The 17864-nt window shown below is 42.2% G+C and overlaps 1 protein-coding gene across 2 annotated transcripts in view; it reads right to left on the minus strand.

Annotated features, from left to right (window-relative positions):
* Window positions 1–206: 206 nt before the first annotated feature.
* The window catches only part of FAM76A (family with sequence similarity 76 member A), a 37916-nt gene continuing 20258 nt past the window's right edge, over window positions 207–17864 (minus strand). The window contains exons 6-9 of one of the 2 annotated variants that reach the window (XM_007979810.3): window positions 15241–15327; window positions 8053–8188; window positions 3677–3778; window positions 207–2817 (exon numbers count right to left, since the gene is read on the minus strand). In XM_007979810.3, coding sequence (XP_007978001.1) covers window positions 2731–2817; window positions 3677–3778; window positions 8053–8188; window positions 15241–15327 — 412 coding nt within the window. In that variant the 3' untranslated portion in view covers window positions 207–2730. The remainder of the gene's footprint in view (window positions 2818–3676; window positions 3779–8052; window positions 8189–15240; window positions 15328–17864) is intronic. The other variant, XM_007979811.3, reaches the window with a different exon arrangement.

Consider the following 17864-nt stretch of genomic DNA (forward strand, 5'->3'; position numbering starts at 1 on the left):
TGACTGAGGGAGACTCTTGTCTCAAAACAAAGTCATAGAAGAGAGAAAGAGAATGAGTTTATTCTCTAATGGACAGGAAATTCCCAATTAGCAGTTAGGCTTTTAATTTTTTAAGTCTACAAGCAAGACAAACTTTTCTAGGCTGAAGGGGATAATGGGATATGTCTATTGGTAAATCAGCAAGAAATAAAAACAAAACCCAACAATTACACTTGAGTCAATATGAATTTTTATTAACACACATTTGTCAAAGTCTGTACAAACCAAAACATTCCTGTTTTAAAATGTCCATTATTACAAACATACAAAGAAACAAAAGGTGTTACCAAAAGTTAGCTACTCAATTTCATGGTAAAACAGTGTCATGATCTTTAAAAATCAAAATTTCAAGACTGAGGTTTCTTCTTTCCCTTTTTGGAACTTATGGAAAGTTAGAAAATGTGTGAATTTACTTTATATTAAATGCCAAGACCTTAAAAAAAGATTTAGTATAAAACTAAATATGTTTTTATATTGTCGTACATCATGTAACAGAATTTCAGTCCTCAAAATAAAATTTAAAAAAAAAAAACACCATGACTGTCATTTCCCCCAAATTTTTCTCCCATAGTCAGTGCAAATGCATCTGAAAAATATTATGACAGTTTATCTTTACCTAAAAGTTTCTCATTCAAAAACTTTACAAAACTATTTAGCACTGCCATTTCCCTTGCTTAGAAGGGAAAATTATATCCCCTAGTAGGGTGATATATAAGCGACATGGTCCACTGTATCCCTTATCAGAAGGAAACCACCATTTCCACATCTCTGTCCAATTATGTGTAGGACTCCATTTATGAGAATGCTATCACAAATTATAGAGCATCTGCTTCCAGGAAACGCCTAGAAGTTAAATTTAGTGCTACAATTTTTTGGTAGACTGAGGTACAAATGTTATCTGCCCTTATTATTATTTCTAACTTTAGTACCCCCTGCATAAATGATTCTAGGATAGTTGGTTTTGTTGTTTCATGGCACACATGCACACCCTAATTCCTTTCACAAACATCACAAAGAGGACCTGAGAGTATGCCTAGAAATGTAAATCTATCCCCTTTCCTAGAAAAGTAAATCCATGTGCCTACAGGGTTAAGAAGGGAAGACAGGCAGGGCACACATAACTCTGGTTGAGGCAAAGTGCTTCTGAGAAGCACTTGTTTTCAATACATATCCATGAAAAGCAGGGAGTGTATGGGCTCGGGTGGGTGAGGAGTGGGGAGAAGGTACAGTGATACCACTTTTCCCAATCAGACTCAGAGTCCTTACTAGAGCAGCTCATGCTGACCCCCAAAATTCTCTGTAGTTCAAATAATATTCCTTTTTTTTTTTTTTTTGAGACACAGTCTCACTCCATTGCCCAGGCTGCAGTGCAGTGTTGCGATTTCAGCTCATTGCAACCTCCACCTCCTGGGTTCGAGCAATTCTTCTGCCTCAGTCTCCTGGGTAGCTGGGATTACAGGTGCGCACCACCAGACCCGGCTAATTTTTGTATTTTTTTTTAGTAGAGATGGAGTTTCACCATGTTGGCCAGGATGGTTTCAAACACCTAACCTCAAATGATCCACCCGCCTCGGCCTCCCAAATTGCTGGGATCACAGGCATGAGCCACTGTGCCTGGCCATATTATTCCATTTTTAATCTGTTCATGTAAAGAAAAAAGTTCTCTGACAGCAGCCCAGTATGACAACTGATATAAGCAAATAAAGGATTTTATTTTTTAAAGAAGTGGCAGTGTTCAAATTTAAAATCAATCACATAAAACAATCAGGAAAAGGGTGGGGAGAGAAGTGTCCAGTACAACCTGGACAACCTTGCTTTCTGCCCTTACTTAAAAAGACAGACGGTTCAAATCTTTGCTACCTCCCTTAAGTATCTCCATAAATGCTCTTCCAAGAAATCCTCCAAAAGGCACTTAGCTCCATACTTATGCATTGAATTGTTTCACCTTAGCAATGTTTTTAAGACTCCAAGGTAACAAAAAAGAAAAGATCTGATTATTTTACTAAAAGCTAGTGAATAGGACTGTTTTTTTTCAAGAGGCATCACTTTTACAAGAACTAGCTAGGCTACCATTATTCCTTTATCAAGAAAAAGTTTCTTTTTTAAAAAATAAATAAAACTCTGGCTATACATAGTACAAAGTTCATACATAATACATCTGGAAAAAAACCCAAGAGTATACCCTGAAGCAAAAGGTTTATTGGAGAGATAAAGCCTCTTCCATTATACCAAGTCTGAAGGTGGCAGTTTTCAAAGTTCAGAGGGTGGCAGTGATATATAATTAATGCCAAACTGTTTGCTCATGGGTATGGCAGGATGCAATGATGGACAAAAACAACAACAACAAAAATAACAAAAAACCATTCTGCACATTATACTGAGCAGTGACCACCACAAAAAAAAAAAAAAAAAATAGAACCAAAAGAGAGAGAGAAGAGGAAGAAGAAAAAGAAAAGTCCTAATAGTGAGAGAAACAGAGTGAGCTTGAAATCCCAAACACTCAAGCATGCAGTCTAACACAGCACAAACCAGGTGTTTCCATTCAGCCCACTGCAATCGCACAAAGAAGGATAACTGTAATAAAATAGAGATTTCTTAAGAAAGCTTGCAATTCCCACAGAACAGCCAGGTCTCCAACCCTAACCCTGGACAACTCCATTTGCTGTTGCTATGGAGCCTCCTTGAGGTGTGTCATGGAGAGGTTATAGCTCCTGACTTCTCTGACTTCTTGCTCTTGGACAAGGCAGCTGCCTGCTTCAGGAGCTCTCGGTTTTTGGCCTAAAGAAAAAAAAAATCAGTGTAAGAAGGATGTTTTAAACAGGATATGTTTTTTCATGCAGAATAAGTGCACATGCTAAGGCAGATGATGTGGAGGGTCAGAAAGAGACAAACAATTCTAGAGCTGGAAAACAACAGGAAGCTCTAGGGCTTGACACTTGGTTCAGGAAAAAAAAGTATTTGCCAGAGGTTAATCAGTGTACCTCAATCTCTTGGGACCCACTGTTACAAAGGGATGCTTTATGCAATACAAACTGTGGAGTGACTTCATGAGCTGGATAAACAGAATCTATAATTCAGACATCTGGAATCACATCTGGTTTATTCAAAAATCAAAGAACACACTTAATATTTCTACTGTTTTTGAGGGGAAAAGATCAGAACACATCCAAGAATGAAACAATACAAAATATCTACAGGCTGGGCATGGTGGCTCACGCCTGTAATCCTAGCACTTTGTGAGGTTGAGGTGGGAGGATCGCTTGAAGCCAGGAGTTCAAGACTAGCTGAGGCAATATAGCGAGAGCCCGTCTCTGCAAAAAAATTAAAAAATAAATTAGTGGGATAGGGTGGTATATGGCTGTGGTCTTCGCTACTTGGAAGGTTGAGGTGGGAGGATCACTAGAGCCTGGGAGGTTGAGGCTGCAGTGAGCCATGATCGTGCCACTGCTCTCCAGCCTGGGTGACAGAGAGAGAACCTGTCTCAAAAAAAAAAAAAAAAAAAAAATCTAAAAAGGGGATTAACATGATTTGTCAATACTTTGAGAAAAAAAGAAATCTATGAGATGATCACTTAAAATAGAATCAGCTAGGTATACCAGGTAGGTACACAATTTTAGCTTGTAAAATAAGCAGTCACCTGCAATTGTTCTGTGACTTCTTTGTGGGTTTTCTCCATCTGGTTCATTTTGGCTCTCATCTGCGATTCCTGGTACTGAAAATCAGCCTTCAACTCTGTAATCTGAGGGAAACAAGGCAGAGTAACCAGAATAAATTTCTGTGCAATGAAAAAAATTTGCTTTCAGAGAGCTAACTGGTCACCCAAATTAATGAAACCCAAGGCTCTCCTGCAGATCCATATCTAAATCAAAGCCAGGGAGTTCCACACTCTCTTTTTTTCTAAAGCTTTCCTGAAAATTACACAAAGTCCTGAACTAACATTTCTGAATATTTGAGAATAATAGCTGCTACCAATTACTGACCTTTTACTATGTTGTAGAAAAACTGATTACTTCAGAAGATCTTTATGATAACATTGTAAGGGTAGTAGTCCCATTTTATAGAGGAGAAAACTGATCTTTAGAAAGAGTTAAGTAATGTGGCCAAGATCATATACAGAGTTAGCAAGGGGCAGAGCTAGATTTCAAATCCCAGACCCTCTTCTGAATAGTTGAGTACTATTCAAGGAAATTCTAAATCAGAGAGGTGATGTGTGAGCTGAGCTTTGAGATGTAGTAACAATAGGCACATAAGGTGAGCAGGAGGGCATCTAAGCAGAGAACAGTATAGGCACAGACAGATGAATGTGAGATAACAGAGATTATCTGGATGGCTGATGAGGTTGGAGAGATGGGCAAGTATTATGCTAAAGAGCCTGTATTCCAAGCTGAGGAGTGTGACCTTGATCCTGAAAGCTTTGGGAAACAATCTATTTGTTTTTGCTCCTTTAAAAACCCTAACTCTGGGCCAGACGTGGTGGCTCATGCCTGTAATCCCAGCACTTTGGAAGGCCAAAAGGGTGGAACAGTTAAGCTCAGGAGTTTGAGACCAACATGGACAACATGGTGAAATGCCATGTCTACAAAAAAAAAAAAAAAAAAAGACAAAAATTAAAATAGCTGGGCGTGGTGCTGTGCGCCTGCAGTCCCAGCTACTTAGAGGACTGAGGTGGGAGGATCACTTGAGCCAGAGAAGTTGAGTTTACAGTGAGCTGAGATTGCACCACTGCCCAACAGCCTGGGCAACAGAGCAAGCCCCTGTCTCAAAAAAATAAAAATAATAAATAAATAAAAACTCTATCTCTGCAAAGCAGTAGAAACAAGTGTTCATTTTGTCCCTGTTTTACCGAAATCCTTTTATGTGCCATTCTGATCTAGTCCATGGAGAGAATATACTTGGGCCATTTTCACTTGACAGTCATGTAGTTATATGAAAGAACACAGATCTCTTCCCATGAATTTCCACCTTCCTAGCAGGAGAAAGCATAGCACAGTAGAAAGAACAGTAGAGTCAGAAAGACTTCCAGTCTCTTGTTCCGCCATTTACTAGCTGTATGGTTTGGACATATTAACCTCTTTGGGTCTGTTTCCTCATCTGTAAAATGAGGTAGAAATTACATGAATGCAAGAAAGGAATTTACATCAATGTCTTAGCTATTCAGAATGAATCACAGCATTCTGAACTTGGCACAAGACAACATAAAGAGCCAGGGGAGGGAATTAGAAACCCCTAAGAAGAAAAATACTGGAGGCATTCTTCATCTATGAAATGATTATAACATTTCCTACCTCAAAGACTTTTTTTTTTTTTTGAGACTGAGTCTTGCTGTGTCGCCCAGGCTAGAGTGCAGTGGCACGATCTTGGTTCACTGCAAGCTCCACCTCCCGGGTTCACGCCATTCTCCTGCCTCAGCCTCCTGAGTAGCTGGGACTACAGGCGCCTGCCACCACTCCCGGCTAATTTTTTGTATTTTTAGTAGAGATGGGGTTTCACCATGTTAGCCAGGATGGTCTCGATCTCCTGACCTCATGATCCACCCACCTCGGCCTCCCAAAGTTCTGGGATTACAGGCATGAGCAACCAAGCCCGGCCTCAAAGGCTTATTATAAGAATAAACAGGCTGGGTGTGGTAGCTCATGCCTGTAATCCTAGCACTTTGGGAGGCCGAGGCGGGCGGGTCACTTGAGGTCAGGAGTTCAAGACCAGCCTGGCCAACATGGTGAGACCCCCATCTCTATGAAAAATACAAAGATTAGCTGGCCATGGTGCCACGTGCCTGTAATCCAAGCCACTCAGGAGGCTGAGGCAGGAGAATCACTTGAACCCAGGGAGGTAGAGGTTGCAGTGAGCAGAGATTGCGCCACTGCACTCCAGCTTGGGTGACAGAGAGACCCTGTCTCAAACAAAAACAAAAACAAAAACAAAAACCAGCCGGGCATGGTGGCGGGCGCCTGTAGTCCCAGCTACTCAGGAGGCTGAGGAATGAGAATTGCTTAAACCCAGGAGTCAGAGGTTGCAGTGAGCTGAGATCTCACCACTGCACTCCAGCCTGGGTTACAGAGCAAGACTCTGTCTTTAAAGGAAAAAAAAAAAAAAAAAAAAAAGGAATAAATGAGTTAATACATATAAAGCACTTAAAACAGAGTCAGGCATGAAGTTACATCCAATAAAAGTTAGCTATTATTATTATAATATTAAGGCAAAATGAGATATTATTTTTTGTTTGTTTTTGGAGACAGGGTCTGGCTCTGTCTCCCACAGGCTGGAGTGCAGTGGTATGATCACGGCTCACCACAGCCTTGACCTCCCGGGCTAAGGTGATCCTCCCGGGCTGAGGTGATCCTCCCACCTTAACCTCCCAAGTAGCTGGAACCATAGGTGCACACCATCAAGCCCTGCTAATTTTTGTATATTTTTGCAAAGATGAGGTTTCACCAATGGCCCAGGCTGGTCTTGAATTCCTGGGCTCAAGCAATCTGCCTGCCTCAGCTTCCCAAAGTGTTGGGATTACAGGTGTGAGCCATTGCACCCAGCCTAAAAATGAGATATTATTTAGAAAACCTGAAAACAAGATAAGAGACATGAATCAGAGTAAGAATGTAAAAAAGGAAGATAACTATCAGACCATAATAAGACTGGTCTTATTCTGAAGATATTAATGTGAAGATATTAGAAATACAAGGTAGAAGATATTCTGATGTGAAAATAAAATATTAACACTGAGGCCAGGCGCAGTGGCTCACGCCTGTAATCCCAACACTTTGGGAGGATGAGGCAGGCAGATCAGTTGAGATCAAGAGTTTGAGACCAGCCTGGCCAGCACGGTGAAACCCCGTCTCTACTGAAAATAGAAAAATTAGTCAGGCATGGTGGCGGGCACCCGTAATCCTAGCTACTTGGGAGGCTGAGGTAGAAGAATTGCTTGAACTCGAGAGGTAGAAGTTGCAGTGAACCTGGGCAACAGAGACTCTGTCTCAAAAAACAAAAAATGAAAAAAAGAATATTAATACTGAAGATAAATTAAGATTAAAATATTAACATATTAAAGATGGGTCACTTAGTAACAGACTTGTTAGCAGTGGAATCACAGTGACGTAAGAGTCATGGCAGAAGGCCCATGCGAACAATGTTCAGGGAAGAGGAAGAACTGGCCCGTGAACTTTGAGTATTATTGTCCCACAGACATGGCCATCCCCATAATAAGAGAAGGAGACATTAGGTTCTTTTAGCTGGACAGCATTGAACATTCCAGTTACATAACTACCTCCTCTTGTCCCAACTCTATGCTTATTCAGCACCTTCTGATTACAGCCTCTCCAGGTAGCTCATGCCAAGAACAGTGTGCTGTTACATGCTCCGCTGTGAACTGAGATGTGAACACTGTTTTTTTAAATACATTGTCTCTATAAGCTTAGTTAACAAATGTCCTCTCTGAGGCCAGGGGCAGTGGCTCACGTTTGTAATCCTAGCACTTTGGGAGGCCGAGGTGGAAGGATCACGTAAGACCAGGAGTTCAAGACCAGTCTGGGCAACATAATAAGTCCATGTCTCTACAAAAAAATTTTTTAAATTGACCGGGTACAGTGGCACATGCCTGTAGTCCCAGCTACTCAGGGGGCTGAGATGGGAGGACTGCCTGAGCCTGGAAGGTAGAGACTGCAGTAGCCATGATCGTGCCACTGCACTCCAGCCACTCCAGCCAGGGTGACACAGCTGAGACCCTGTCTCAAGAACAAAACAAAACAAAATAAAATGTCCTTTCTGAGAAATGGAAGCTGCAAGTACTGAGAAAAATCTGTTTTTTGAGCCCAATTAACTGGAGTAATGCCATCCCAAGAGTCATCTTGGCAGACAACCAGCCTCTCCCCAGGATACCCCAACCTTGACATAGGCTCTCAAAGTGTCAATGTTAAGTACCCAACAAACATCAGTTTTAAAAAGAGTTATTATCATGTCCCATACCACATTTCTCACCCTCACATCATTCTGGTCGGAGAGGAATAAAATAAACCATACCTTCTTCTCTTTCTCTAAAATCATTTGATCCTTTTGATGCAACATCTTCTTCAGGGTAGCCACTTCTTCCTTCAGTTGCGCAATGATGACAAAGTGGTCAGTGCCTGGTGAGTCCAGAGCCAGGTCTGGGGAGAAGCTAGATTTGAAAATCAGGGGAAAATATTGTAACTTGGATGGATAAACTTTTCCCTACCTGAGGATGCATCCTAGACCACTTGACTGCAAGCTCCTCAAGAGCAGGAATCCTAACATCAAGCACATTGCACCACACAGGCTGGGCTCAACGGCACTTGCTGAACTGAACTGCAGAGGTAAGGTGGCCATCAGATAACTCTACAAACCAAAGCCACAACCCGGCAGCATCCCTGCAGCATCTTCTCTCACATTTAGGACTAAAATAAATGCCACATCCCAAGAGCTAAGGATACTGTTTCAGGCTCCTTGAAGATCCCCAATGATGTACTAGAAAAACAGTCCAAATTTTTGTGATTAAATTCCCTAGAATTCCAGATAAATTATAAACTGTGAGCTCACGCATTTTTCTTTAATGCTCCACTCAGAGCTCGTCTTTCAGGGCCTTGTCTTCTGTCTCAAAGTACCACAATGCAGTCAGTGTATCTGCCAAGAAGCTGCTGGATTCCCACCCAGGAGCAGTCAGTTCTTTTTCAAAAAAGATGAAACAGGAATGAAGCCAGCTTCCCCTACACTACAAATGGCCTGCAGATTGTCATTTCCAATATCAGGAATTTGGTAACATTGCATTAGGAAAGGAACCAAGAGGTGGCAAATTCCAGAGTCACACCACAACTTGGGCTTTCAACAGATTCCTCCCAATAACAGCATTGGAGCACTCCATTTTGTCCAAGTGCCAGGTGGACTCTATGTCCTTTTAGCAGACCCTCTTAAGAAGGGACAGTTTGGGGCCGGGCACGGTGGCTCAAGCCTGTAATCCCAGCACTTTGGGAGGCCGAGACGGGCGGATCACGAGGTCAGGAGATCGAGACCATCCTGGCTAACATGGTGAAACCCCGTCTCCACTAAAAAATACAAAAAAACTAGCCGGGCGAGGTGGCGGGCGCCTGTAGTCCCAGCTACTCAGGAGGCTGAGGCAGGAGAATGGGAGAATGGCGTAAACCTGGGAGGCGGAGCTTGCAGTGAGCAGAGATCCGGCCACTGCACTCCAGCCTGGGCGAGAGAGCGAGACTCCGTCTCAAAAAAAAAAAAAAAAAAAAAAAAAGGGACAGTTTGGCCGGGCACGGCGGCTCCCGCCTGTAATCCCAGCACTTTGGGAGGCCGAGGTGGGTGGATCACAAGGTCAGGAGATCGAGACCACGGTGAAACCCCATCTCTACTAAAAATACAAAAAATTATCCAGGCAGGGTGGCGGGCGCCTGTAGTCCCAGCAACCCAGGAGGCTGAGGCAGGAGAATGGCGTGGACCATGAATCTGGGAGGCAGAGCTTGCAGTGAGCCAAGATCGCGCCACTGCACTCCAGCCTGGGGGACAGAGCGAGACTCCGTCTCAAAAAAAAAAAAAAAAAAAAAAGAAGGGACAGTTTTTAGGCTGGGCTTGGTGGCTCATGCCTATAATCCCAGCACTTTGGGAGGCCAAGGCAGGCGGATCACCTGAGGTCGGGAGTTAGAGACCAGCCTGACCAACATGGAGAAACCTCGTTTCTACTAAAAATACAAAATTAGCTGGGTGTGGTGGTGCATGCCTGTAATCCCAGCTGCTCGGGAGACTGAGGCAGGAGAATCTCTTGAACCCGGGAGGTGGAGGTTGCAGTGAGCCAAGATTACGCCTTTGCACTCCAGACTGCGCAACAAGAGCAAACTCCGTCTCAAAAGAAAAAAAGAAAGAAAAAGAAGGGATAGTTTCACGAAATCTGCAAAACCCCAAAATTATATGTACAATCTCGTCTACACATATAATGGGTGGTTTTTAGAGTGAGGATCCATAGCTTTCAATGGCCAGTCACAAATGCCTCAGACTCAAAACAAGTTAAGGAATCACTGCCAAGAGGGTCAAATCCTGTTCTCTAGAGAGTTCCCAAAGAACGCTCTTTACTTTTCCCAGGACAATCTTTGAAGTAAAACACAAACCTGTTTTTCCTAAGCAGACACTGGAATACTCATTCTCAACTCCCTAGATATAGCAACAACTCACAGTTCTTATATCCTAAACCACGTCTAAGAGCCAACATTTCTCTACATAGGAAGAAACTCCAAATAGCAAGCCTAACCAGTGGACAAACTACCTCACAGTTACCAAGTCAAACATTTCTATGGCTAGAATAGGAAGATATAGATATTCGACAAGAATATTCCTACCCTCCTCTCAGTCTACATGAAGCATATGAGAAGACTGTCAGAGGAAGAATGAATCAATGTTCTCATAACTAATGAATGGATGGAATTACTGCGTAACAAAAATAAATGCGAAATCATAAAACAAGGCACGCAGGAGAAAGTACTGAAAGGAACTATTATCGTCTCTACTAGTTTCAGATCTGGAAGCACCCTTATAGCTGCAGTCTCACATCTGTTTCAATACCTGCTAAGGACCTGTCTTTCTTCAACTGAATAGAGTCTATTTAAACCCATAACTAGAGTAATAAGCTAACGTAAGTAACTTTTTGCTGTCCCCAAACTCCTAATGCCCTATCCTTCCTGCTTCTTGTGAGAGGATTCCCCCCATACCAATAAATAGTTGACAAAACCCATCCTTTCTATCCTGTGTTAGGAACTGGCCTCACTCTCTCTTTTTTTCTTTTCTCTTTTTCTTTTTTTTGAGACAGAGTTTTGCTCTTGTTGCCTAGGCTGGAGTGCAATGGTGTGATCTCGGCTCACCACAACCTCCGGCTCACCACAACTTCTGCCTCCCAGGTTCAAGTGATTCTCCTGCCTCAGCCTCTCAAGTACCTGGGATTACAGGCATGCGCCATCACACCTGGCTAATTTTTGTATTTTTATTAGAGACAGCATTTCTCCATGTTGGTCAGGCTGGTCTCAAACTCCCGACCTCAGGTGATCCACCTGCCTCGGCCTCCCAAAGTGCTGGGATTACAGGCGTGAGCCACTACGCCCAGCCCTCACTCTAATTCCTGGTTCAGTAAGAACTGCTAGAAATGAAAAAAGATGGCTAGGGTAACAAGGCAAAAAAACCAGTCTCTTTCCTAATGGCTCCAATGACAGGGAACTACTACTTCTCCAGAAAAATTGTCTTTTACAAAAGCTCATAATGTAAGAACAATTTTCTTGGGTTGAGCCAAAACCTGCCTCTCTATAACCCTACATATTGGTCCTGAGACTGTCCTCCAAGGCTATACAGATTAAGTCTAATCTTCCAGGCACATTTCAGGGGAGGATAAAATGAAACTATGAGTTAAAAAAAAGAATGTCCTTTAGAAACAGTAAACCACAAGCTGTGCCTGAGTGCCACCAGCTGTTGCGGCTGCTTTTTTGATTGCCTATGGAACAACAAACAAGCATGATTAAAAAGTAGCCAGTGTATTTTCTAGAGGGAAGAAAACTAGAAATTAACTTAGATTTTCCTAAAATTGAAAAGTTTTTGTCACAATTTCAACAAACAAATTAGGACACATTGAGACAGAGACTGTGGATTTTGTAGGATACTTAGAAAAAAAAGACTAAAGCATCTTATTATAAAGCCATTTTTGAAAGCTAAAATGTGTTCTGTCTGAACAAAATGGAAGGCTAATGGATAAAGAAAAAGAGGAGGAAAAATAATCAAACATACCTCAGTATTAAATAAGTAAGAGAAGATAATGTGGTAGTATAGAAAGGTCAATGAAAAACCATTAGGCAGCAATTTGCAGAAAACATGGGGAATAAAAATAAAAGAATAAGAGCATAAATTTAAAAGTATATGAATATTTTAGGGGCTGAGTGTGGTGGCTCATGCCTATAATCCCAGCATGTTGGGAGGCCAAACCAGGAGGATCACTTGAGGCCAGGAGTTTAAGACTCTGTCTACAAAAAAAAAATTAGCTGAGTGTGGTGGCATGTGCCTGTAGTCCCAGCTATTTGGGAGGCTGGGGTGGGAGGATCATTTGAGTCCAGAAGGTCAAGGCTGCAGTGAGCAATGATCGTGCCACAGCACTCCAGCCTGGGTGACAAAGTGAGACCTTGTCTCAAAAGAAAAAAAAAAAAAAAAGCCAGGCATAGTGGCTCATTCTTGTAATCCCAGCACTTTGGGAGGCCAATGTAGGAGGATCGCTTGAGCCCAGGAGTTCAGGACTGGCCTGAGTAACATGGTGAAACCCTGTTTCTACAAAAAATACAAAAAGTAGGCGGCATGGTGGTGCACGTCTGTAGTCCCAGCTACTTGGGAGGCTTAGATGGAAGGATCACTTGAGCCCAGGAGGTCGAGGCTGCAGTGAGCCAAGATCATGCCACTGCATTCCAGCCTGGGCAACAGGGTGAGACCCTGTATCAAAAAAAAAAAACAAAAACAAAAAAAAAACAAAGAAAAGAAATAGGTAGCCAGTGAAATTTTGGTTTGGATGACATTAAAAAAGGACTGTCAAAAAAAAAAAAAGTCAGAATGCTTTTTTCAAGGCAAAGTAAATGCAGGGAAAAAACCCCACAAAAAGTAAAGAGGACAGCAAAGTGGAATTTATCTTGTGTTATGAACATTTAAAAACAAGAAAAGCAAACAAGTAGAATAGAATGTTAAAAATGCTAATGCAGAACATTTCAAATGGAATTTATATGGGAATGAAAATAGTTTTTGTGACAGCAGAAAACATTTCCAAATTTTCAAATTATAAATTACTTAGAAAAATAAATTAGCATGTCATTTTAAGGAAAAACTTCTCTCTCCTACCTTTTTTTTTTTTTTTGAGACAGAGTCTCACTGCCTCGGCTCAAGTGCAGTAGCGCAATCATGGCTCACTGCAGCCTCAACTTCCCCAGGCTCAGGTGGTCCTCCCACCGCAGTCTCCTGAGTAGCTGGAAGGCACACACCACCATGCCCAGCGAATCTTTGTATGTTTTGTAGAGATGGGGTTTCATCATGTTGCCCAGGCTGGTCTCAAACTCCCGGGTGATTCACTAGCCTTGGCCTCCCAAAGTGCTGGGACTGCATGTGTGAACAACTGTGCCTGGTCAAAATGATCATTTAATATCTTTTCTGGAGGACATCACGAAAGACCATGTACCTATGTCAAGGATCAGCTTCCAACTTGAGGAAAACAGCATTGCTGATGACTGGATGCAATAAAACTCTGAACAGAAAACTTGAGTTTTTAGCTTGGTGTATCCATAGCAATGGACAGCAAGAATAGTGGCAGTATCTCAGAAACAAAATAAGCTAATAGAAAGTGAACCTGGCCGGGCGTGGTGGCTCACGCCTGTAATCCCAGCACTTTGGGAGGCCGAGGCAGGCGGATCACGAGGTCAGGAGATCGAGACCATCCTGGCTAACACGGTGAAACCCCGTCCCTACTAAAAATACAAAAAAAAGTTAGCCGGGCGTGGTGGCGGGCACCTGTACTCCCAGCTACTCAGGAGGCTGAGGCAGGAGAATGGCGTGAACCTGGGAGGTGGAGCCTGCAGTGAGCCAAGATTGCGCCACTATACTCTGGGCGACAAAGCAAGACGCCGCCTCAAAAAAAAAAAAAAAAAAAGAAAGTGAACTTTAAGGACTGGTCGGTTAAACTGGAGGATACGAACGAGCTTTTTCCAGGTCATTCAAACACAGCCTGGATCATAAATGAGCACAAAACAGAAATGAATCTAAAGGCATAGGTCTTGGCTTAGGCCTTTATAAAGCAGGGCATTCAAAAAGTTCATTCCTTGAAGTAGTTTTTGCAGGGTCACATGCGCTGGCAGAGGTGATGGACAACCTGTGCCACATCGCTTTCTTCACAAGGGCCAGACTAGCTTCTGAGAGAACAGTAAAGCTGGCCAGAAAGATGATCTTTATGGTTCCTCCCCCCATGTAATCTGACTACCTAAATTAAGCATTCCAGAAGGTTCAATTCAAGAAGTTTAAAATCAATGAAACTAGTTCTAAAAACCTTGTAGAATCTGAAAGCAAGTTAACAAAAAAGGCAATGGGAAAGAATTTTTTGTTTCCCTCTAAATAAAATCAGTCCTGGTAAGCCTATATGCTGGTCTGCTCCTATATCCACTACTGGCTGGGAAAGAGAACTGTGAATGGGTGGAGTTTTCAGAATGGAGATGATTTCAAGGATCTTAGGAAGTGTGTCAGGTGGTTTCACTTCGGGATGCCCAGGCCTGAGGAACAGGAAAATGGTTGGTCCCAAGACTTTTGTTGAGAAGCAGCCCACTGTACCAACACAGATGGCACACTCTGGATATTAGGACCCAAGCAGCTCACAAGAGGAAGTATCACTGAGGAGGGGAGAGGGAAGTGAGGACTAAAAGTATGCATTTAGACTGGCTTGAAATTAAATACAAATATGCAAATGAATCTCATTCTCTCCTGATCCAGAATCTGCACAGGGCTGGCTTTCTGAATGTTAAGGAAGTATGGATCCTCACAAATTTGGCAACATTGCCTTATTCCCAACCTGTTTTTACCTCTCAAGATCAACTCCTCTTCTGCCTGCAGGAGGACATGGGCACAGATCACAAAGAAAAGCATCCAGCTCTGGACTTCTTAGAATTACTGTAGGGAAGGCCAGGCAAGGTGGCTCCTGCCTGTAATCCCAGCACTTTGGGAGGCCGAGGTGGGTGGATCACTTGAGGCCAGGAGTTTGAGTCAACATGGTGAAACTAAATGTACAAAAATTAGCTGGGCATGGTGGCACCCCTGTAATTCCAACTACTCGGGAGACTGAGGCATGAGAATTGCTTGAACCCAGGAGAGAGGTTGCAGTGAGCTAAAATCACACCACTGCACTCCAGCCTGAACGACAGAGTGAGACTCTGTCTCTAAAAAAAAAAAACAAAAAGAATTAGGAATTAGTGTAGGGGAATAATTTAGTGGACTGCAGAATTCAACTGCTATTAAATCAAGTTACAAGTTCTTATCTTTTAATGACAAGATTAGATTTATAAACAAATATCAGTACTGCTTACTTATAAGATGCACTGACAGCCATAGACTAATTCCAAGGCAGACCCTAAAACGTATTCCTGTTTCAGGAACTGTGTATGCATGTCAAATGTGTGCGCACACATACTCCAACTGGCTCACCTGTCTCCATTAGTTGTGATTGACTCAAACTTGGACTTTTTCTTTGGGATTTCATTTTGAATTGAAGATGTAGAAAGTGTTTTCTGGCTTTTAATGGCAAAAATAGAGAGACACACATTAGAAATCAAAGATTAACAAAACATCACAATGAAAGTCTGTCAAATAGACCAATGTAAGACAGCAGCTCTACTATGCAAGAGCTAATAATTCTCGATTAATAATCTACCAAGGTGATGATTTTTGTAGGCCTGGATGGATGGGTAGCTAGTTTCCACAGGATCAAAAAAAAAAAAATTATTGGCCTTAATTAATTAAATATTACCTGCTTTATTAATAACCATGAGAACAAAAATCAATAAAACTTCAATAAGAAGTATAATCTGTCTTCTAGTTTAAAAAGTTCTTTTACATTCACTGTCTCACATGCATCTTGTAATTCTGTGAGGTAGAGGTAAGTTATTATTTCTACTGTGCAGAAATAGCTCAAGATCAACTTATCTACCAAAGGACATATAGCTAGTAGTAGTAAAGTAAAGAAACCAGGTCAATATATTTGAACTCCTAGTCTACTTTTTTTTTTTTTTTGAGATGGAGTCTCACTCTGTCACCCAAGCTGGAGTGCAGTGGCACGATCCTGGTTCACTGCAACCTCTGCCTCCTGGCTTCAAGTGATCCTTCCACCTCAGCCTCCCGCATAGCTGGGACTAAAGGTGCGTGCCACCACACCCAGCTAATTTCATATTTTTTGATAGAGACAGGGTTTCACCATGTGGGCCAGGTTAGTCTCAAACTCCTGACCTCAAGTGATCTACCTGCCTTGGCCTCCCAAAGTGCTGGGATTACAGGCGTGAGCCACCACATCCGGCCAGTCTAGTTCTTCTTCACTATATTTGTGTTAACCTACTGGTATTTTAGTCACACTACAAGACTAAAAATCAGTTTTAGCCCCAATAAGTTCACTCAAAACTGGTCTTGAAACAAAAGCTGGAGGTCTGTCTCTGCTATGCAATCCTTTGACTTTGATTGGTGTTCAACTGCGAAGTCCAAAGGATTCCTCAGACTTTTTCTTACTTGACCTCTTTTCAGCATTTGATACCACTGATACTGCATCCTTCTTCAAATGTTCTCCTGGTTTGGTCAGCCCACTTTTGTGACAGCTGCTTTTTAGTTCCTAATCCTTAAATACTGAATGCTTTTAGAGTTCTGTTCTCAGCCCGGAATCTGAATTATATCATTTAAGAGCATGATTTTAACAACTACCTATCATAGTGGTTGGAAATGGTGTTAACTATATCACCTGCATTAGAATCATCTGAGATGTTTATAAAATAATGTAGATTCCTGGACTCCATCCTAGTTCCTACTGAATTAAATTATGGGGTGGGACTGCTGCAGGAATCTGCTTTTTAATATTTTTTAATTTTAGAGACAGTGTCTTGTTCTGGTGCCCAGGCTGGAGTGCAATGGCATAATCATGGCTCATGGCAAGCCTCAAACTCCAAGGCTCAAAACAATCCTCCTAACTCAGCCACCCAAGTAGCTGGGACTACAGGCGTGTACCACCATACCTGGCTAATACTGTTTTTTGTAGAGATGGGGTCTCACTATGTTGCTCCTGCTGGTCTCAAACTCCTGGCCTCAAGCAACGCTCCCGCCTCGGCCTCTCAGAGTGTTGGGTTTACGGGTGTAAGCCAGCCAATGTATCTGGCCAGAATCTGCATTTTCAAATAATCCCTACCCCCAGTGATTCTTTTTACTGTTGTTGTTTCTTTTTGACACAGAGTCTCACTCTGTCACTCAGCCTGGAGTGTGGGGACGTGATCTCAACTTACTTCAACCTCCGCCTCCTGGGTTCAAGCGATTCTCCTGCCTCAGCCTCCTGAGTAGCTGGGATTACAGGCACGCACCACTATACCTGGCTAATTTTTGTATTTTTTGTTTTAGTAGAAACAGGGTTTCAACATGTTCGTCAGGCTGGTCTCAAACTCCTGACCTCGTGATCCACCCGCTTCGGCCTCCCAAAGTGCTGGGATTACAGGCGTGAGCCACCGCGCCCAGCCAGATTCTTATGTGCTACCTATGGCCCATGTCCAAACCTCTCTTCTAAGTTCTAGGCTAAGCTCCTAAAAGTAATTCTTCATGCTTCAAACTCAACCTTTCGAAACTAAACATATTCTCTCCCCTTCCTACATTGTCTCTCAGTTAAGGATCTATCTATTCACCCAAATAAAAAACCCGGGAATTATCCTTTACTTACTCAGTTCTTGCCCATGTGTCTGTTCATCAGATTATCTAAGTTTCTCATAATTCTCCATCCAAAACATCTTCCTGAATCAGCCTTTTCAATCTTCCACTGCCACTGCCTCAGGTGAGGTTCTTGTTTTAACATCTCTTACCCAGACTCTTAGAAAAAAGGCTTTTATATTTTATATAATTTTATAATTTATATAATTTATATTTATATATAAATTAACCCCCAGTCCCTTTTTCCTCCAATGCATTCTCCACACTAGTCAGGGTTAATTTTTTAAATGAAGATTTGGTCTCTCCTCTGCATAGACCCTTCAATAGCTTCCCACTAACACCCTGACCTCAGGATTAAGTTTACATTCCTTACCAGGATG

The sequence above is a fragment of the Chlorocebus sabaeus genome, chromosome 20 (genome assembly GCF_047675955.1).
Source record: "Chlorocebus sabaeus isolate Y175 chromosome 20, mChlSab1.0.hap1, whole genome shotgun sequence".
In the NCBI taxonomy this organism is placed as follows: Eukaryota; Metazoa; Chordata; class Mammalia; order Primates; family Cercopithecidae; genus Chlorocebus; species Chlorocebus sabaeus.